This window comes from Sceloporus occidentalis, unplaced genomic scaffold, assembly GCF_023333645.1.
Source record: "Sceloporus occidentalis isolate IW3139 unplaced genomic scaffold, rSceOcc1.0.p SCAF_46, whole genome shotgun sequence".
Lineage (NCBI taxonomy): Eukaryota > Metazoa > Chordata > Lepidosauria > Squamata > Phrynosomatidae > Sceloporus > Sceloporus occidentalis.
The window spans coordinates 2,146,464-2,163,523 of record NW_028317026.1 but is presented as its reverse complement, the minus strand read 5'-3'; the positions used below and the strand labels follow the sequence as shown (position 1 = coordinate 2,163,523).

Genomic DNA, 17,060 nt, shown 5'->3' with positions numbered 1-17,060 from the left:
TAACCCCCCCACCCTCCCCAGGAACCCGCATCTAAGGTGTTTTCTGTGGTTTTTTTTCAAGTGAAGATTATAGTCCATTTAATTGATTTCCACCAGAATAAAAACAGGATGTTTAGTTTTTTGTCCCCTTGTATTTATCTTACCTCTTGTTTTCTTACTAAGGTTAGCACCTGAAATACCTTGTTTGTGGCAAAGTTCTCAGATAGGTGTCATATGTATCCTCTTCCTGTGTCGTATTACTTCACTTGTTTAGAAAATAATGAGACTCGATGCTGGTCAAAACAACTCTCCTCCTACAGAATCCTAAATGTGTCCATGCATGATCCTAGCCCGTGGGTATTCTGAATTCTGAATATCCGAAGCACGGTATTAAAAAAGCCATGGATCGCTCGCATGTTAACTGTATTTGAATTAAAAACAAATGTGTTCTTTTTTTTTTCTTTTGCCTATACTTTGTATGTTTCAGTTATAGAGCTGTGAAAGAAGTCATCTTTTTTTTTTTAATAGTTGGGGGGGGGGGGCAAAAAGGCTGATGTCAGAGCCAGTGTTAAGAGCATTGAGAATCCTGGCAGAATGTGATGCAGCTGCAGTAATACATGATTCTGGAAATGAGGTTGTGAGAGCATAAAGGCTTTCCGTATTCCCAGGGCGCACAACTGCTTGCGGCCTTGGCTTTGATCTCTTCAAAGGCTGCTGCCTCCTCCGAGATGGGGGAGACTTGGCTGCTGTTTGCTCGCATTGAAAAAAGGCAGAGGTCTCTATTCAGGCAGAAATCAATCACTGTGCAGGAACAATTAAGTGTAATTCAACCATCATGGAACCAGGATGAGATTATGGGTTTGTTACCTGAGTGACCGTGTGGAGATGGGGAGCAGAGTCCTGCTGACACGCCACATTCTGATGACAATAATAAGCACATGAGTGATATGGCGGGTGGGGGGGGGAAACACAATGACAAATGATGGTCATGCTGTCCAACAGAGCAGAAAATGAGGTTACAATTGGGAGATAATGCTTGCATATGTAACCATATTTTAGCAAGCTGGGTAACTTAAGACAGTGAACACAATAGAAACCTGATGGATAACCAAGTAAAGAAAGTGACTGCTTCGCGAGATAAAACTGCGGAAGTATCTTTGGGATATCGGCATGGCTCTGGGCGTATACAACGCCGTCTCCAGTATTAGCACATTGAGCTTTCTAGAGGAACCTTGACACATTTATTTTGTATATCTGCTGAAAAATGATTTCTAAGTTGTGACCCACAGGACCGACTCTGCGGAACTCCTGCCATTCCACATTCACTGTCACAATATTGAGGTTTACTAACAAAACAGTTAGTTGTGGGAAAACTGTAACGAGATCAAATATTTCAACTCACCATGTTAACTATCCATTATCCATGTCTAGCTCGGTCGTTCTTAGAGAACCCCAGCAAAGTGGGCATTTCTTAATGCATAGTTTATGTGGTAGGATGCAGTGGTTAATCTGTATATACTTTTTAGGTGGAAATATTGAAATCTGGATTGTTGCGTTTTGGCCATTTCGAATTAGAGTTGAGTTTAACTGTTAGGGAAATCAGCAACAGTAAGGTTAGTGGAACAGCTGGTTGCCCAAATAAAATTGATAAGCCCAAAGGTGGGCCAATACTAGTTTAGGGGCTGTAGAAATATGTACAAAAGTGTATTATTGATGTGATATGTTACTGCACAAATTTAGATTAAAACATTTTTATATTTAATTCCAGCCCTCTTATCATTTTCAGTTTATTAGACATCATGAGAACTGCCCACATAGTTAGACGCAATACCAAAAATGTGACATATTACTGTTATGTTAATTTTGATCTTTTTGTTGAAGTTTAGTTTCTTTGCTCCTCGAAGCCAACGACCATTATACCATTGCATATACTTTGTAGACGTTGACCAGGTGATTACATGATTAGCTGGAAAGCAGATAGAAAAGGGGTCTTTGGGTCCCCCCAAAAGCTTCTTATTGCAGAAAAAGGCTTTTTAAAACAAATCAGCTATTAATGACGTCTGTAATAGTTAATCACCTAGCAATTGTTAACGTACCACTGCCACATTATTTCCCCCATAATATACAATTATTCCAAAAAAGGATATAATCATTATGAGGGGCCCCTTAACACCACTAAGAATGCAGTATTACGTAAGTAAAAGAAACAAAACTTTATTTATTTTTTTTCAAAACCACTTTATGCAATAGTAAAAGCCTTTAATGTCACAAGCCCCTGCCACATGCGCCGATTCTTCTTGTGCTGTTGTTATATACACTGTGCTTCCAACCATACAAATTACAAGTAGGAAATCCTTCTGGACAATCATACCAGCTAGTTTTTATAAAGCGTGCCAATTTTCTCTCTTATCCCTCAGGGGAAGGACCAATTAGGAAAACAGGCTTTAGAAGCTTAGACAGTTGGCAGTGTCTAGTGATACACTGTACAGCTTTGTTGCTGCCTGCTTGTCTCGAGCGCCCCGTTCCACGGCATGAGCAAGTTTAACAAAGGTGGTCATGAAGGTCCTCAAATGTTATTACGGGGTGTATTACGCTAGAGCAGATGTCGACTTTTTATATCAATCGGTTGTAAACTCATTGCGCAGGGCCCTCCTTGCCTCTTCTTTCTGTAAGACAAATTGTTATATTTACTATTTGTTATGTCATGTTTAACCATTTTACAGTGCTGCAGAATATGATGGTGTTACATAAAACAATAAATAATTTATATATAATATATATATATATATAAATCTCTCTCTCTCTCTCTCTCTCTATATATATATATATATATATATATATATATATATATATATATATATATATACAATGATAGTGAATATTAACACTGCACAAAAGGCTTTTTTTTCCCCTAAAGAAAAGGTTTTTGTAGAAATTAATTGTAGCAGAATTTTTTTCTATGTAAAAAAAACCCACTGGTTATCATTTGAGATCTAGCAGAATGACAGCCTAGAAGTGCAGAAAAGTAAATGACAAATAGAATTAAAAAAAAAAAAGGAAATTAAAAAATAATAATAATTAGAAGCCAGGCCATGAAGATGTTTCATATACAAGACCACAGTTACCTTTTATGCTGTTGAGGCAGAGACATCAGAGCCGTGAGAGAGATGCTTTGAGTTACAGATCTTCAAACAATATAAGTCAAAACAAAAAATCAATCTCTCCGGTCCCTGGGAGCAGTTATCTAGAGATAAAAGAGAAATATAAAGTTATGCTAAAGCAGAAAGAGGGGGAAAGGAGCAGATATGCCATGGAAGAACAGAGCACGAGCGGTACTGAAGTGGACCTCATATGAGCCAGCGAACATCAATGAATTTTTATCTCATCAAAAAAAAAAAGTTTTCGTTTTGCCAACTCTTTCCAGCACAGCTCCAATCTGCTCCAGGGCTGCTCAAAGCTTGGGCTTAAGTAAACCTTCTATTTTTTTTCACTTGTGAAATAAGATCACACAGGAATTGTGATATGTACTACTGGAGACGTGGAGGTTTACTGAATTCTAAGCTTCATGTAGATTTCCTCCGTCAGGTTCTAACATTCTAGTTGTATATGTCTCTCTAAACATATTTGCCCGACTCTGCATTTCCTTTTATTCCTTGTGCCTCTCATCTCAGTTACCCAACTGGTGATGCATGGACTTTTTGACACTCTAAGTTTAGTGTCTTCACCCTCTGCGCCAGAATACTCTTTGACCATCCTTTTATCCAGCTACAGAAACAAAATACTTGACTTAATGGACAATAGTGGTATTATTATTTATTCTTTTGTATAGCACCATCTTATCCTGCATCGCTATACAATGGATATGTATACTCAGAGGGTAGATACTTCCTTTTTTTTTAATCACAAGGGATTTGTATATAAAGGCGTTACATGGTTAACTTTCCTTGTCATCAACCTAGTGTTAGCTAGTTTAGTCTTCAACCTCGTCTGGAAGTCAGTTAATTTCACAGCATCTAAACAGTACATATGGCCCACAACCCGTAAGGCTTGTGGAGGCCCGTTGTGGAATTGAGAACAGAATCCTACTGGATCCATCTTCATGGAAGAGGAGAGACCCTGGTCTTTAGGCTAGTGGTGGAGACATAGAACCAGACCTCTTATGAAATATTTCCATAGCCAAACTGTTACCCCAGGACATGGTTTACAATCTAGAACTAAAAGCAGGTGTTACCATTCATCAGACAGGCAGAATTGGGCTTGTGGACTTGATTTACAGACTGGTTTTCACAGCCGTTTACACAGAGAAAAAAAAAAAACATGAAAAGCTTTCAAGTCCTTTGCGTGCCCTGGGCCTTGCGGGGCAGTGGAGAGAGTCAAAGGAAGTTGTGGGATGGGGGAGAGATTGTTTTTTTCATGTAACAAAGTATCTGAGCTCCAGAAATGCCTGACCTTTCTCAGGACTTTGATCGTGCTGGCAAACAGTGAGATAATGAACAAGGGGTGAAAAAAGCAACTTCGGGAAAGCCTGATGTTTTCACACTGAGGTACTGAAGTATGTGATGACCTTCCGTCTTTCTGATGTCCTTGTTTAACTATTTCAAGAAACAATTGCTCTCCAATGGACTTTAAGAATTCTTACTCTTTCTGGAGAACAGTTAATTTTTAAAGAATTTTTTAAACCACGTTACATCTCTGTCATTGGGTTCGGTACATAAAAGCCACAGCTAAATAATAACATTTAGAAAACAAACATAAGAAGATAATTTCAATTTTTTATAAATGATCAGATACACATTGGGTGGCACAGTCGGAAATGTTGATCAATTTATTGATTACTGATATGGAACCTTTACCTTTGTATGGGGGTTAATTGTAATACAGACTTTTCATTGCCTGAAATGTAAACCTCACAGTAATAAACTTTTTCATACAATGGGTTATGCATCTTGGTTTGAAGTGGGTCTGTCACTTTTCCAAAACCCTACATTTTATAGTTTATAGTACACTAAATAAGGCCATGTAACTGTGTTTACAAATTTAAACCAACTTATGTGTATTTCATGGTATCACAACTTCCTTTTCGCAAGATCTGCTTCAGATTGATTATTATTGATACACTATGTTATTTATCAAATATTATTAAGCATGCTGATTCATTTTTGTTCCACACAATAGTATTTTAGTCTGTGAACTTTCAGCTTGTCTTAAATGTACGCTCCAGCCATCGTATGAACTTTAATGTATATGACAGATAGGTAGTCCCATTAAACTTTTGTGTGGTCTTCCTTTTAAATGCAGGGAAGATTCTGCAGCCCCCCCCCCCTCGCCACATCTAAAAAATGAAATAACTGCGAATATAACGTTCAGTGCTGGTTTATAACAAAGATGTGTGAATGTCAGAAGGTTGTGTTCAAGTTGGCCCTGAGGAATGCACGGTTAAATATAACATGACATTTAAAAGATTAATAATGTATAGTTAAATCAGTGACATGGAGTTATTCTCACCACATCTCACCTACCACGCTGTTTAATGAGTAAAACCCGCAGCCATTCCCTTGCTCTGAGAACATTTGTGACTCCTAAGTTTCAGATCTTTTGTGTTCCTCCCCTAGGCATGGAGTGACAGAAGACTATTGTCTTCCTGTGGCTCATAGAAGAAGTCTGTGATTAGCTGTTTACTAATGGACACAATGATCTGTCTATTATGGTAATTTAGTGCATGGTATTTACAACCTGGAGAGTCCTCCTTGTTGACTAGTGATCTCTTATAGAAGATCCTGATAATCATTTATGAAATGTGAGTAATGGAATTTGGGTTGGATTAAAAGCCAATTTGATGTGTTGGTAGCCATAAATGGACCAATCTATTGGGATACATATAAATATAACAAATTAATGGGCAAAAGCAGTTCAAATTTCTGAGCCATGGATGCCTGACTATTAGCGTTTGTCTAGCCTGGATGTTTTAAAACTGAAGAAAGTAATGGATGACTCTTGTGCTGTTCAGTTGAGAGTATAGTTAATTAAGTTTGTTATGGGAAACACTGGCTTTGGGGGGTAGACATATTCTGTTACTGTCTCTGAAAATTGAGTTATATTGCAGTTATAAAGAAAGCCAGAGGTTAGAAGTCAAGGGTCCCACCATGGGCAGGGAGACAATGTCCTATTTCATAACCAGTGGATAGATTTCCAAAACCATAAATTGGTTTCTTTTGTCTGCTCATTATGTAGGGAACATCTCTGACCTCACACTCCAGTAAATCACCAGTAGGCACATTACAAGTCAAGCTATTCATTTCTCTTGTTAAATCAAATTCAATAATATACAGCCTGTGAGGTCATTGATTACAAAAATGACCCAGTCTTTTTCCTCCACCACTGCAGTGCCATGGTGGTGAAGAACTATAAACATTCAAAAAGAATAAAAAGTAAGATGGTGGAACTCATTGAGGATTATTTTTAATTCCGCTCTAATATTTTTGAAGGCGTGTATAGAAAGCAGAGTTTGAATAGTTAAATACTCTCATCCTATAAGCGTTCACAAACTGATTTCACCCCCCTCCCCATCTTAGAAGTATTAGCTCAAAAGAGAAATCCAATGAGAAAAAAAGTGGATTAATTATGGAGTATGTGGAAAGAGAACAAACAGTTTGTTTTGAAGACGCTTCTTTTCTTTGTCTTTTCTTTGCCAAAGAGACTTTGTAAATAATCACGTTGTAAGGTTCTGCAATGTGTTATACACCAGGGATTGAATATCATGTGGTATTGCCTTGAAAACTGCAAGACTCATAGGGGAAAACAGATCTGTTAATAAATCATGAACTGCTTCTACTTAGCTTTTGTGCAGCACATCAGAGTCTAGAGGCTGGTGTTCAGAGCTATTTTGCCAAAGGACAAGAAGCTAGTTAGGGTAATTACTTCTGCTTAAACATGAGAAACTTGTGTAGCTGACAGTAGGTCATAGGACAGGTCAGTCTGCATTATGTCAACTGGAGGGCTTTGAGGATTATTTCTACTAGAATAGCTCGATTGTGCATAGATTGTGGTTATCAAGTCTGGCGATTAAAATCGGCCATGGCACTTTAAGACAACTGGCCGGTAAAAAGTCTGTATGTGCGACCGCCTGGCATGTGTCTGGTGGTTATCAGGATTGAGGATGCTGTGCTGGTGATCAGATGCTAGATACGCGTAACTAGGGCATATTATGTTGTCGCTGGTTTTGATGCGTCAACAATGTGGCTCCAGAAAACTTCTGATTATTTCTATTTTTAGATAAAATCTAGAATGCCTCACGGCGATGTACTGATTTTCATGGATTAAAGATAAATCATAAGAGAATAAACTCCCTTTAACAAAACAAATTGCTCTGTGGGAATTTTAAGATAATGCTCAGGTCCTCAGCAGACTTGCGGGTAACCAAGCTGAAATGTTGGTTATTTGTTGCATGAAACCTCTGATACATTTTATCTCATAAGATTTCATGGATCTTTGAATACGGCTTAACATATTCTCACACTCTTAGTGTTAAATGTTAACTACAGACTATTTTGGCATTGTAAACCTTTCATTGAGCAAATACGGACATCTGTCTGTCACAAATGGGCACCACACATGCTAAAAATCCACCATAAATGTATGGGGGCATCCACCTTAACTGCTCTTAAAATCTACATGATTATTCCCTATAAAGTTATCTCACCCCTAAATTACTAATTGCTGATAATAGATATTCTAGTATTATCCATTCCCATGCTCAGCTGATGCCCACTCCTGCCTACTGCCTGCCCATTTGAAGTCTAATCGAATGTTGTGAGCCATGCCGTATTTCATAGTCTCAACCCCTTGAAGCCGAGCAGGGAATGGGTGTGACCAAACACCTTACCCTTTCCCGGAGACTGAAGACATTAACCTGGAGCCCTGGAGAATCAATGTTTTACCCAGAGACTCCAGGTGACACCCAGTAAACTCCCAGCTAAACATTAATTGCTAATATTAGCAATCAGCACTAAAATGTTTTTAGTTGTCCTGCGATGTGATACTATCCGGTTTTCAAGACACCATAGATTGTGTTGCAGAAAGAATAGAATAATGTTAAGTGGAGAATATCCACACTTATTAATTTACTTGTAAAGAATATAATAAAATTACAGAGTGTAGTTTTCTAATTGTAAAACATTCAAATTGTATTAAAATGGTTGCATTGCACCAGGCAAAAAAATTACCTCTGTGGAATTTAACTCATATAAATGCATATTAGTGGGTTTTATAATTCTTTTGTTATTTCGGAACAAAAATAGAGGAATGTAAAGCTGCACATACCTACCAGCGCTGCTTTTCACCCACCGCCCGGCAAAATATAAGACAAGGCCGAAGCTTAAATTAAAATCCTTAGGTTCTTATCTCTTTCCCACAGGAAAGCAAATCTGTATTGAAAACCGTAAAATTAAGAGGAGAGCTAGGATAGCATAATTTAGTGAGAATTCATGGTACCAGATATTTTTTGAGCTCTATGACTGGAGGGATAGGCCAGGCGTTAATAAGATACAGTATTGAAACGTCATAGCGAGACAGTACTGTGTGAAAGAAAGGTTTTTAAAAATAAATTGAAAAAGCGCCTTATTTCTTGTTTATTATTGCTATTTTTTTTCAGTTTCATTTAAAAATGGCATTTATCACATATATAGTAATATCTAATGTATATTTAAAAAAAAAAAAAAAAAAAGATCGTGTTTATTATGGTATTACCGTTTTGATGCATTGGGGTTGATTCACTAAATAGTGATTTAGAAAGGAATGAATACTTTCAGCTCATTTAATTAACTATAGGGTGAGTGTATGTCAAATGGGCTGAATAGGCCCTGTTTAATGTATGGGTAAAATTGACCTATCATCCACAAACATGTGCATGACAGGGTCTCCTGGAGGTAAGTATGACACTTTATATATGGTATTCATTATGCTAGCAAAAATTCTAGAAAATATCTGTGAAAAGCTAAACTTACCTGATGAGTGAGTGTCAAAGTGGTTCCAGATCCTGTCCAATATGTCTGCCATGCGCACATGCACACTCACCTAGACCTCCTTCTGTCTGTCACTGCACATAGCATTTCGTGGCACCGTGCATGTGCACACATCAATGTTTGTGGTGCCAGGTTGCATAGCAATAATAGGGGTGAAATGTGGTTTGTAAAGAGAAAATTATAATATGAAACAGCAAATAACAGATAGATCCTCCTGTTCCTCTGGTATGAGTGTCTTTTATATAACTTTCACCCCAGCTACAACTCTATCAAGGAAGTTTAGCATCTATGGGTTTTAAAGAACATGAGAAACTTGCATGTTAGCCTAAAGAAAATAAATGCGAATATACAGGGAAGAAGTGCAAACCCCATTCATTACGAAATTTCAGATGTTATCAGTTGGTATCTGCAATCTCCATCCCTGTCCTAAGGGCAGAAGCTGTAATTAGTATTTCTGCACTAAACTCTGCCTTTAGTGTTTTATTGTTAATAATCTGCATTTTTGGTCTGTTAGCAACTTTACATTAAAGGGCTGAGTCTAGAATTAAACCGTCGGGCTGTGGAATAGTTCGTGAGAATTGGCTGGATATTATAAACCCACATTTACTCCCTTGGTTAGTAATATCGGTTACGTCCATGGCTCTAAATGCTCTGATGACACACCGTGCAGCTTAAAAGAGGGAGTCCAAAGCCTTACTTTTTGAAATGGTATTAATCATCCAAAGATTATAGCCAACTCGTAATGACTAATAAGGATTAAATTCCCCCCAAAATGACCGTACGTTTATAAAATTTAATTATTTACAGTCATCGTTATACTCTATTAGAATAGTATGTTTTTTCAGTTTGGATAATCACGCATAAGTATGAATTGTTAGACTTATCTCTGGGTGTTTGAATTGATATTAGATTCTGGGAGTTGTTCTCATGTTCTATACAACCTTTTGTGCAAAGGCCATACCTAAGCAGACCATTCCATATTGCTTGTATAATGAGAAAAACGCCTTGCTTCCACTATAGGGAGAGATGACAGGAGACTTTGCAGGAGACGACCAACAACGGCAGGTTCCTCCAGTAAGAATGGCTGGGCTGGCCCTGTATATTGCATAATTCAATGTGTGAGAAGGAAATCTCATTGATTTAACTATAAATTATACCTGACAAGCCAAGCTCTTCCTGCAGCAGAAGTTAATTGTGGAGATTCTTCGTAATGTACAGTGAAGACAAGGAGCTAAAATGCAATTCTCCCGTACAAACTCTTACAGTGCCTAAGGTGTTTGAGTAGAAAAAACATTATGCATTATATTTTGATAAAATCAGTTCAGCTCGGGGCTCGTCAAATTACCTGCACGCGTAGGAGAAGTTGGCAAAACTCAGGAGCCAAGAGCTGCTGCACTACTACTGTGGCGTCTACTAGGTGGCATCAGATGGCGTCTCGTACAAGTTAAAAGCAGGATCTGTATAGAGCCTGTTAGGGTTCAGCAGACGAATCCCCATATGCCAGGTGCCTGGTTTAGCTTTAATACTTTATTTCCATCTGTGATGTTATTGCACAGCTTCTCAGGAATTTCTATCTCTTAAAACGTGTCGGAAATGTAATCTTGATTGTATTTTGTGTTACAGTCAAACAAGGTGCCGGTGGTGCAACCATCACATGCTGTCCATCCTCTCACACCCCTCATCACCTACAGTGACGAGCACTTTGCACCAGGAGCGCACCCATCACATATTCCAGATGTTGGATCAAAACAAGGTAAAAGATAAACTTACTAAATCCAAAGTGACTCGGCAATGTGTCCTTTTGTTTTCAGCACATAAGCTGCTGTTGAGAACATAGTTCCATATGGCACTGCCATGGGGCTGAAACTATCCTCGCTTTTGATCTATGCCAAGAGTAGTCAATAGGTGGCTTTCCACTGTGGTGGAATGGCAAAGCTTGCCATTCTCAGCTTGTCATATGGGGTCCACTTGAGCACCATAAGAGTTCTACCCCCACAATAGTCAGGGAACTACAGGCATATATTATTTTGGCTGAAAAGACAGCTAATACTTAGAGGAGAAGAAGGTTTTTTTTTGTGGTGAAACATGTTAACACCATTTGCAAGAGTACTATTTATTACATTTGAGAATCATTTATTTAGAATAATTTTTTTTGCAATACTTTTTTGATAGAAATTGTCTGTCGTGCTGTTTTTTACCAATACTGTTTAGGTGAGTACCTTTCAATCCCTAATCGAATTAGAAGAGGCTCGGAGAGATACTGCTGTTACTCTAAGCATGGGAAAATGTAATGTTAAAACAGGAATCTTAAAATGGGCTGATTAAATTACCCAACAGGAGAATAGGATTAAAATCCTCTAGAAATAAAGTGACATCTTAAACGGCTACTCTGATGAGGTTGTTTTGTTGTGATTAGAAATCACAGCAGTGGTTCGAGCAGCTGGCCACAGGTAGTAAGCATAGCCCAGCAGAGGCATTAGTTTGACAGGGAAATTACTAATATGATTACTCCTTATCCTAACCCAAAGCTGTGCCCGCACGCCTTTTTTTGTATGAGGTATGCTTGAAGTAATTATGTGACAGTGGGGAAAAACGCAGGCTTTAGTAGACCATCCTTAAATTTATAGTATATTAATTCAACAAGCTGGGCCTCATCTGTACATCACCCCAAAGTATTTCATATCACTGGCGCTGTCACCGGTAATCTATGTTATTCTATACATTGCAGGAGTTGGAAAACTCCATGCCTCCAGGGATTGTAAACAATAGAACATGGTGGCAAGTAAGAACAAGCCTACTTCATCCCTAACGTTATTCTGTCTTTAATAAGTAAAAAACTAAACAAAGATAGAGCCAGTTTTAGCATATCAGCGTGGGGCTCTGCACCCTTGTTCTGAAGCAAATATATCATTTTTCATGAAAAATTTGATAGCGAGATGAGCTGGCTCAAACATGACATGCCAACCTTGGGTTCTGGCCTGGCACGTGGCACGCCACTGGTTAGCGTGTCCATCTGTACAATATCGGTAGCAATGGCAACTTAAACTTTAGGCCAACATCAAGCTGTAGCCCTAAAGTGCCACAAAGCAAACTTGAAACATTGCGCACATTATTCAAAATGTTATCATGGAGAACTTTATTATTTCTAAATTACTGTTTCTGACCAAAATACTAGGGGAGACAGTAATTATGTTTCATAATTTACATTATATGTTTCATAACGTACAATCAACAAATCCAGTTTTGCAATCTAGAAATGGAAAACATGGCTGATGAAGGATTTTAGCATTTAATTTATAACATAGACAAGGGACTACTCTCAAGCTTACACTCCAGTGTAACACAGTATATGAAACATAGATTAGGCTCATTTGGCCCATTTAGTCTGCCCGTTTTCCGGCTGTAAAGACTCAGAACTTATCCTTGTTTTTTCCTTATATTCATGCCTTTACCGTGCAATTATCCACCGCCCTCTGTGTACTAAGAACTCAAACAATCCCTTGCCAACATGTGCCCAGCCAAAGCCCTCAACATAAAAGTTCCACAACATCTGAAGAGCTACCTGTTAGGATACCTCTCCTATACAACAAATGTTGAAATTCCACATTGCGACATGGCTGGCAAAGGACCTTGACATTCCTACCACCCACTCTTCTATGGGATAATATGCAGTTGTTCCCAGTTCATACTAAAGATGTCTAACGGCACACAACTGTACGTGTGTCTGTTTGGCAGCGAATTAATCAAGCTCCGACTTGTAAAACGCAGATTTCTTGAAATTTCTGGAAGTCTCGACCTGGATACTGATCAAGCTTTCCTGCCTCTTGGTTCTGCTGTTTTTCATTACTCACTGACCTTCCGTCCCGCAGGTGGTCATCCTTTTTTTTTGATCGGTTCCCGCTAGGCAACCTTTTTCCTCTAAGGTCATTTCTCAGGTGATAAGAACAAAACACAAAAATAAACTCACGCTAATGGCGTTTCTAGATCTAGGCCATAAAACCGGAGGCTTTACCTACAGGAAACAGACTTCTGGGCAGACTTTAATTAAGTTCCCTTAAAATGCTCCTGTGGTTGATTTTTTTTTTTAGCGGAACCTCAGTTGTATAGTATTCCCAAACTACACAAAACTCAGTTTTATGTTTTGATCTTTTGTATTGAAAAAAAAAGTTTTTGGTGCTAATATTTCATTTAAAAAAAGGTGGTAATAGGATATCTGCTTTCCAAACAAAGCAAATGAAAGCATCCAACAATATAGGGGTTAATTATACTGGTAATGCCATTACCCTTCCTCTTTGTGAAATAACATTGAGGTTTATGGTACAGAAAAGCAAGCGTCCACAGAGGACCGAGATTAGCTTTTTATTGCAAGGTACTTGGTTGAGTTGTAGGGCTTTGCAAATCCCTGGGCTGTTAGTTGATGTGTAAATTCTTAAGGGATCTCTTTTTTTTTTAATTTTATCATTTTTGTTCTATAAAAAGTACTACCAATGGATAGCAACTTGACCTTGCAGCCCAAAGGCGTCAGTTTTATGAAAAGCTTAGTAGAAGCCAGAGTGACAATTGGGAGCCAAGTGAATCATATCATGTGCGTGCATTACGAGCCTAAAAACGATTCATAATTAGCCACTGATCCTCTCTGGTTGCAAATGTGGAGACTTCTTTTCCCTGTACAACCCAAGGGAGTTGGTTTTAAGGGGCAAACCCTAATCTGTCTGTAAAATGTAATTCTTGAATACTTGGTGTAATATTAATTGATTGTCCAAGCTTAAAAGAAGCCAGATCAAACAAACAAACCAAAAATATTTATTTTGGTCTAGAAATAAAATAATCCATTTTTGGCATTGGGCCATTTTAACGGCTGTGTAACACAAGGGTTAACCAGAGATCAGAAGTAGCCTAAGCACCTTATAAATGTAAATCTCATGGTTATTGCATTATGCATGCTGTTCGTGTATATTTTTGCTCATCCATCAAAAAATAGAACAGTACTGGAGGACAGCGACTAATCCATTGATGGCTAAGAAGGAATTAATGTCTTCGGGGGTAAGATAGCAGTACTTACCACTTTATTTTTGCGCTTAAGATTGTTTGTTGTCGGGCACACCACTGGAAAAAAAAGTATTATTTGTCTTTTTTGTGTACTGAGACATCTGGTACTTGATACAAAGTGTAACACCGTGCATCATTGACAGGCATTCACAGACATCCCCAAGCACCAGATCTACCTACCTTCTACCCGCTATCCCCAGGAAGCGTGGGCCAGATGACACCACCTCTTGGTTGGTAAGTTCCTTTGGATCCTCCACTGGTTCCTCACATGGGTTGTCCTCAAACAGTTTCAGTAAAATGGAAGGCATGGCATTATTGGTTTTTTCTACGTTTTTAAAATCAATGTGACATCTATTTTGTCAATATGCCTACGCTGCGTACATTTCTGTTGCCATTAGTGTCCGTTAATGCCACTCGAGCTCAAATACTTTAGTATGTGAAGGGTTTCACATCCGCCTCAAGGCGGAGAGACAGATTTTATGTATTAAGTAGCCTGTATCTTACTCCTTTTTTGCTCTGTACTTATTAGATAGTATTTCAGTGCCTTAGTTGCCCCTTTAATTTCTGGTATGTCATAGATGATATGCCTGTTGTCCTCTACTTTTAAACTTCTGCTTGTTTTGAAAGGGTCGATAGGCTTATACCTATACAGCATATGTTTAATAACGCCCACTTATCACACCTCTGTTATTAGTGTCTGTTTTACAATTAGGGGACATTTTTTTGCTCTTAGGCTGCAAGCTCCCTTGTAGCTTTGTTCTAAAAAGAACATTGTGTTTTTTTTTAGTAATTTACCAAAAAATAAATCTGTTTTAGTCTCAGATAGCTAAATAATCTTAATCCCCCCACTTCTCCCTTCTAGAAGATAATTCATTCAGTGCAGGGATTGTCGTGTCTATGGCTTCGTAGACGCCTTCAACTTCTAAAGCCATTTCTACATGAAATCTGCCAATCAATAAACTTGTTTGAACTGAATTGATTGAGCCAGGTCAGCTAGGAATTAATCAATTATTCTGTCTGAACTATTCCTTTTAAATATGTTAATCCAGTTCAAAGTGGGAAGCAGATCCAATCAAAGGGAACATAATGTAATTTAAGCAGTTCAAAGTGTTCATGTAAACAATAATACTTACCTCTCTTTGTTGGTCTCTTCTTTTCTAGCTGTGCCTTTTTTCAATCAACTATAAGCTCTGATAATTATTGCCCTCAGGAGAAGTTAATGATTTTGTAAAACTATATATCGTTTTACGGGTTTGAAAATAATTACGTTAAAGGAACAGTCACATCATTTATGTTTTACAATAAATAATGTATATGATTACATTCCCCCCTCGTAGCTGTCAGAGGCTTTCTGTAGAAAACACTCTGCTGATCTTCTAAAGCCCTCCTGTTTGTTGCTTCTGGGACCACAACCCGTGTAGCACAAAATTAGATCTGGTGTCTGATTCGATCCTGAACCCAGCCACTAGATGAAGAACCTATTCCACTAACCCGCATGACGGACTTTAGATCTGGATGTCTGAATCGATCCTGAACCCAGCCAGTTAGCAGTTGTGATTTCCCCAGACTGTCACAGTAAACATGGCTTTTGTTAGTGTTCTGCAAAGCAAGCCAGTGCTGTAATAATTACTTAATTTTACTTTTTGATGACACTGTCCACGTAAACCCACATGTATATGCCTGATATTAACTATTCAAAATATAAAGCATTGCTTATTTATTCAAAACTCGTCTGAATAAATACGTGGTTTGTGTAGGACTGGACTGGTCTTAAAATGCAGTTCAAAGGCATCAAAGAGTAATTATTATTATTATCCCCTTTTACCCTGTTTAGTTCACATCTTGTTGAGTATGTTCTTAATAAACGTCAGTCTGTTACCCATTTATTTCTGTTTATATAGGTATTCACATCACATGGTTCCCGGACCTTCAGGGCCTCACGCAACTGGAATCCCTCACCCCGCTATTGTTAATCCTCAGGTTAAACAAGAACATCCTCACAGCGACGACCTAATGCACGTGTAAGTGTTTTGTTTAGTAACAGCACCTTTAATTTGTATTAGGTTGTGTCAGTAGCCATCCCTACTATTCAAGTACTTCATGAAATTGAATAGTATACCCTTCCATCCCATAGGCTCTCTGCAGCTTGAGTCATGACTTAGCATAGTAGTATAAGAATCATATAATATGTAATATATAACCATCTAAAGTTTCAAGGTGTCCAACTCCAAGAGCCAAAAGCAGACAAGGGTTTACTGATTAGACCAAGTGTCCAATAAAGTTTATTTTCAATAAAAATATTATTTTGCTTCTCCTATTGAATGTCCTGTTACTTTAAATGGAATTTGTAGCTTTATTCATTGGATTTTTCATTTTGTTTCAGGAAATCTCATCATGATCAGAGAAAGGAGCAGGAGCCAAAAAGACCTCACATAAAAAAACCTCTGAATGCTTTCATGTTGTATATGAAAGAAATGAGAGCGAATGTAGTAGCAGAGTGTACCCTTAAAGAAAGTGCTGCCATCAACCAGATTCTTGGGAGACGGGTAAGTTGTGGAAAGTTGGATTTCATGGATGCCTCTTCTAAAGTCTTCCATGACTTTAAATAATGTTTAACTTATGGAAACTGGGTGCCAGAGATACTCCAACTTGGCATTCAAAGTTTTGTATACATAGGAGGTTCCAGACTCTCAACCATCCACCATAGAGTTGCCATCTTTTGTTTAGACGTGTCCTGGACACTCTTTAAAAGGCTGTGCCTCGGCCATGGGATTACCACCTTTAGAGAAGCCATTTCCTGGGCACTCTTACAGGCGGTGTGTCTGAGGGTTTAGTTGGGGGTATAGTCAGAGGAGTGGCCATTATTGGGGTTTTTAAATGGGGGCCGCTAAAATGAGTACTACCCGGTCGTATAGGACATGTTTTCAGAATGAGAATGCACAGATTTTTTTTCCTTTAAATGATTGAATCTTCCAATGTTATCAGTGGAAGTGACAGGGCTGTGGGGGGATA

The 17,060-nt window shown here is 38.3% G+C and overlaps 1 protein-coding gene across 6 annotated transcripts in view; it reads left to right on the top strand.

Moving 5' to 3' along the window:
- LOC149289320 (lymphoid enhancer-binding factor 1-like) overlaps positions 1-17,060 on the top strand; it is a 45,864-nt gene that overhangs the window by 14,349 nt on the left and 14,455 nt on the right. For 4 of the 6 annotated variants that reach the window (XM_089490661.1, XM_089490663.1, XM_089490664.1 and 1 more), the window contains 4 exons: positions 10,623-10,752; positions 14,192-14,282; positions 15,950-16,069; positions 16,432-16,594. In XM_089490661.1, coding sequence (XP_089346787.1) covers positions 10,623-10,752; positions 14,192-14,282; positions 15,950-16,069; positions 16,432-16,594 — 504 coding nt within the window. Of the gene's footprint in view, positions 1-10,622; positions 10,753-14,191; positions 14,351-14,490; positions 14,511-15,939; positions 16,070-16,431; positions 16,595-17,060 lie in introns of all 6 variants that reach the window. The other 2 variants (XM_089490660.1, XM_089490658.1) reach the window with 2 other exon arrangements.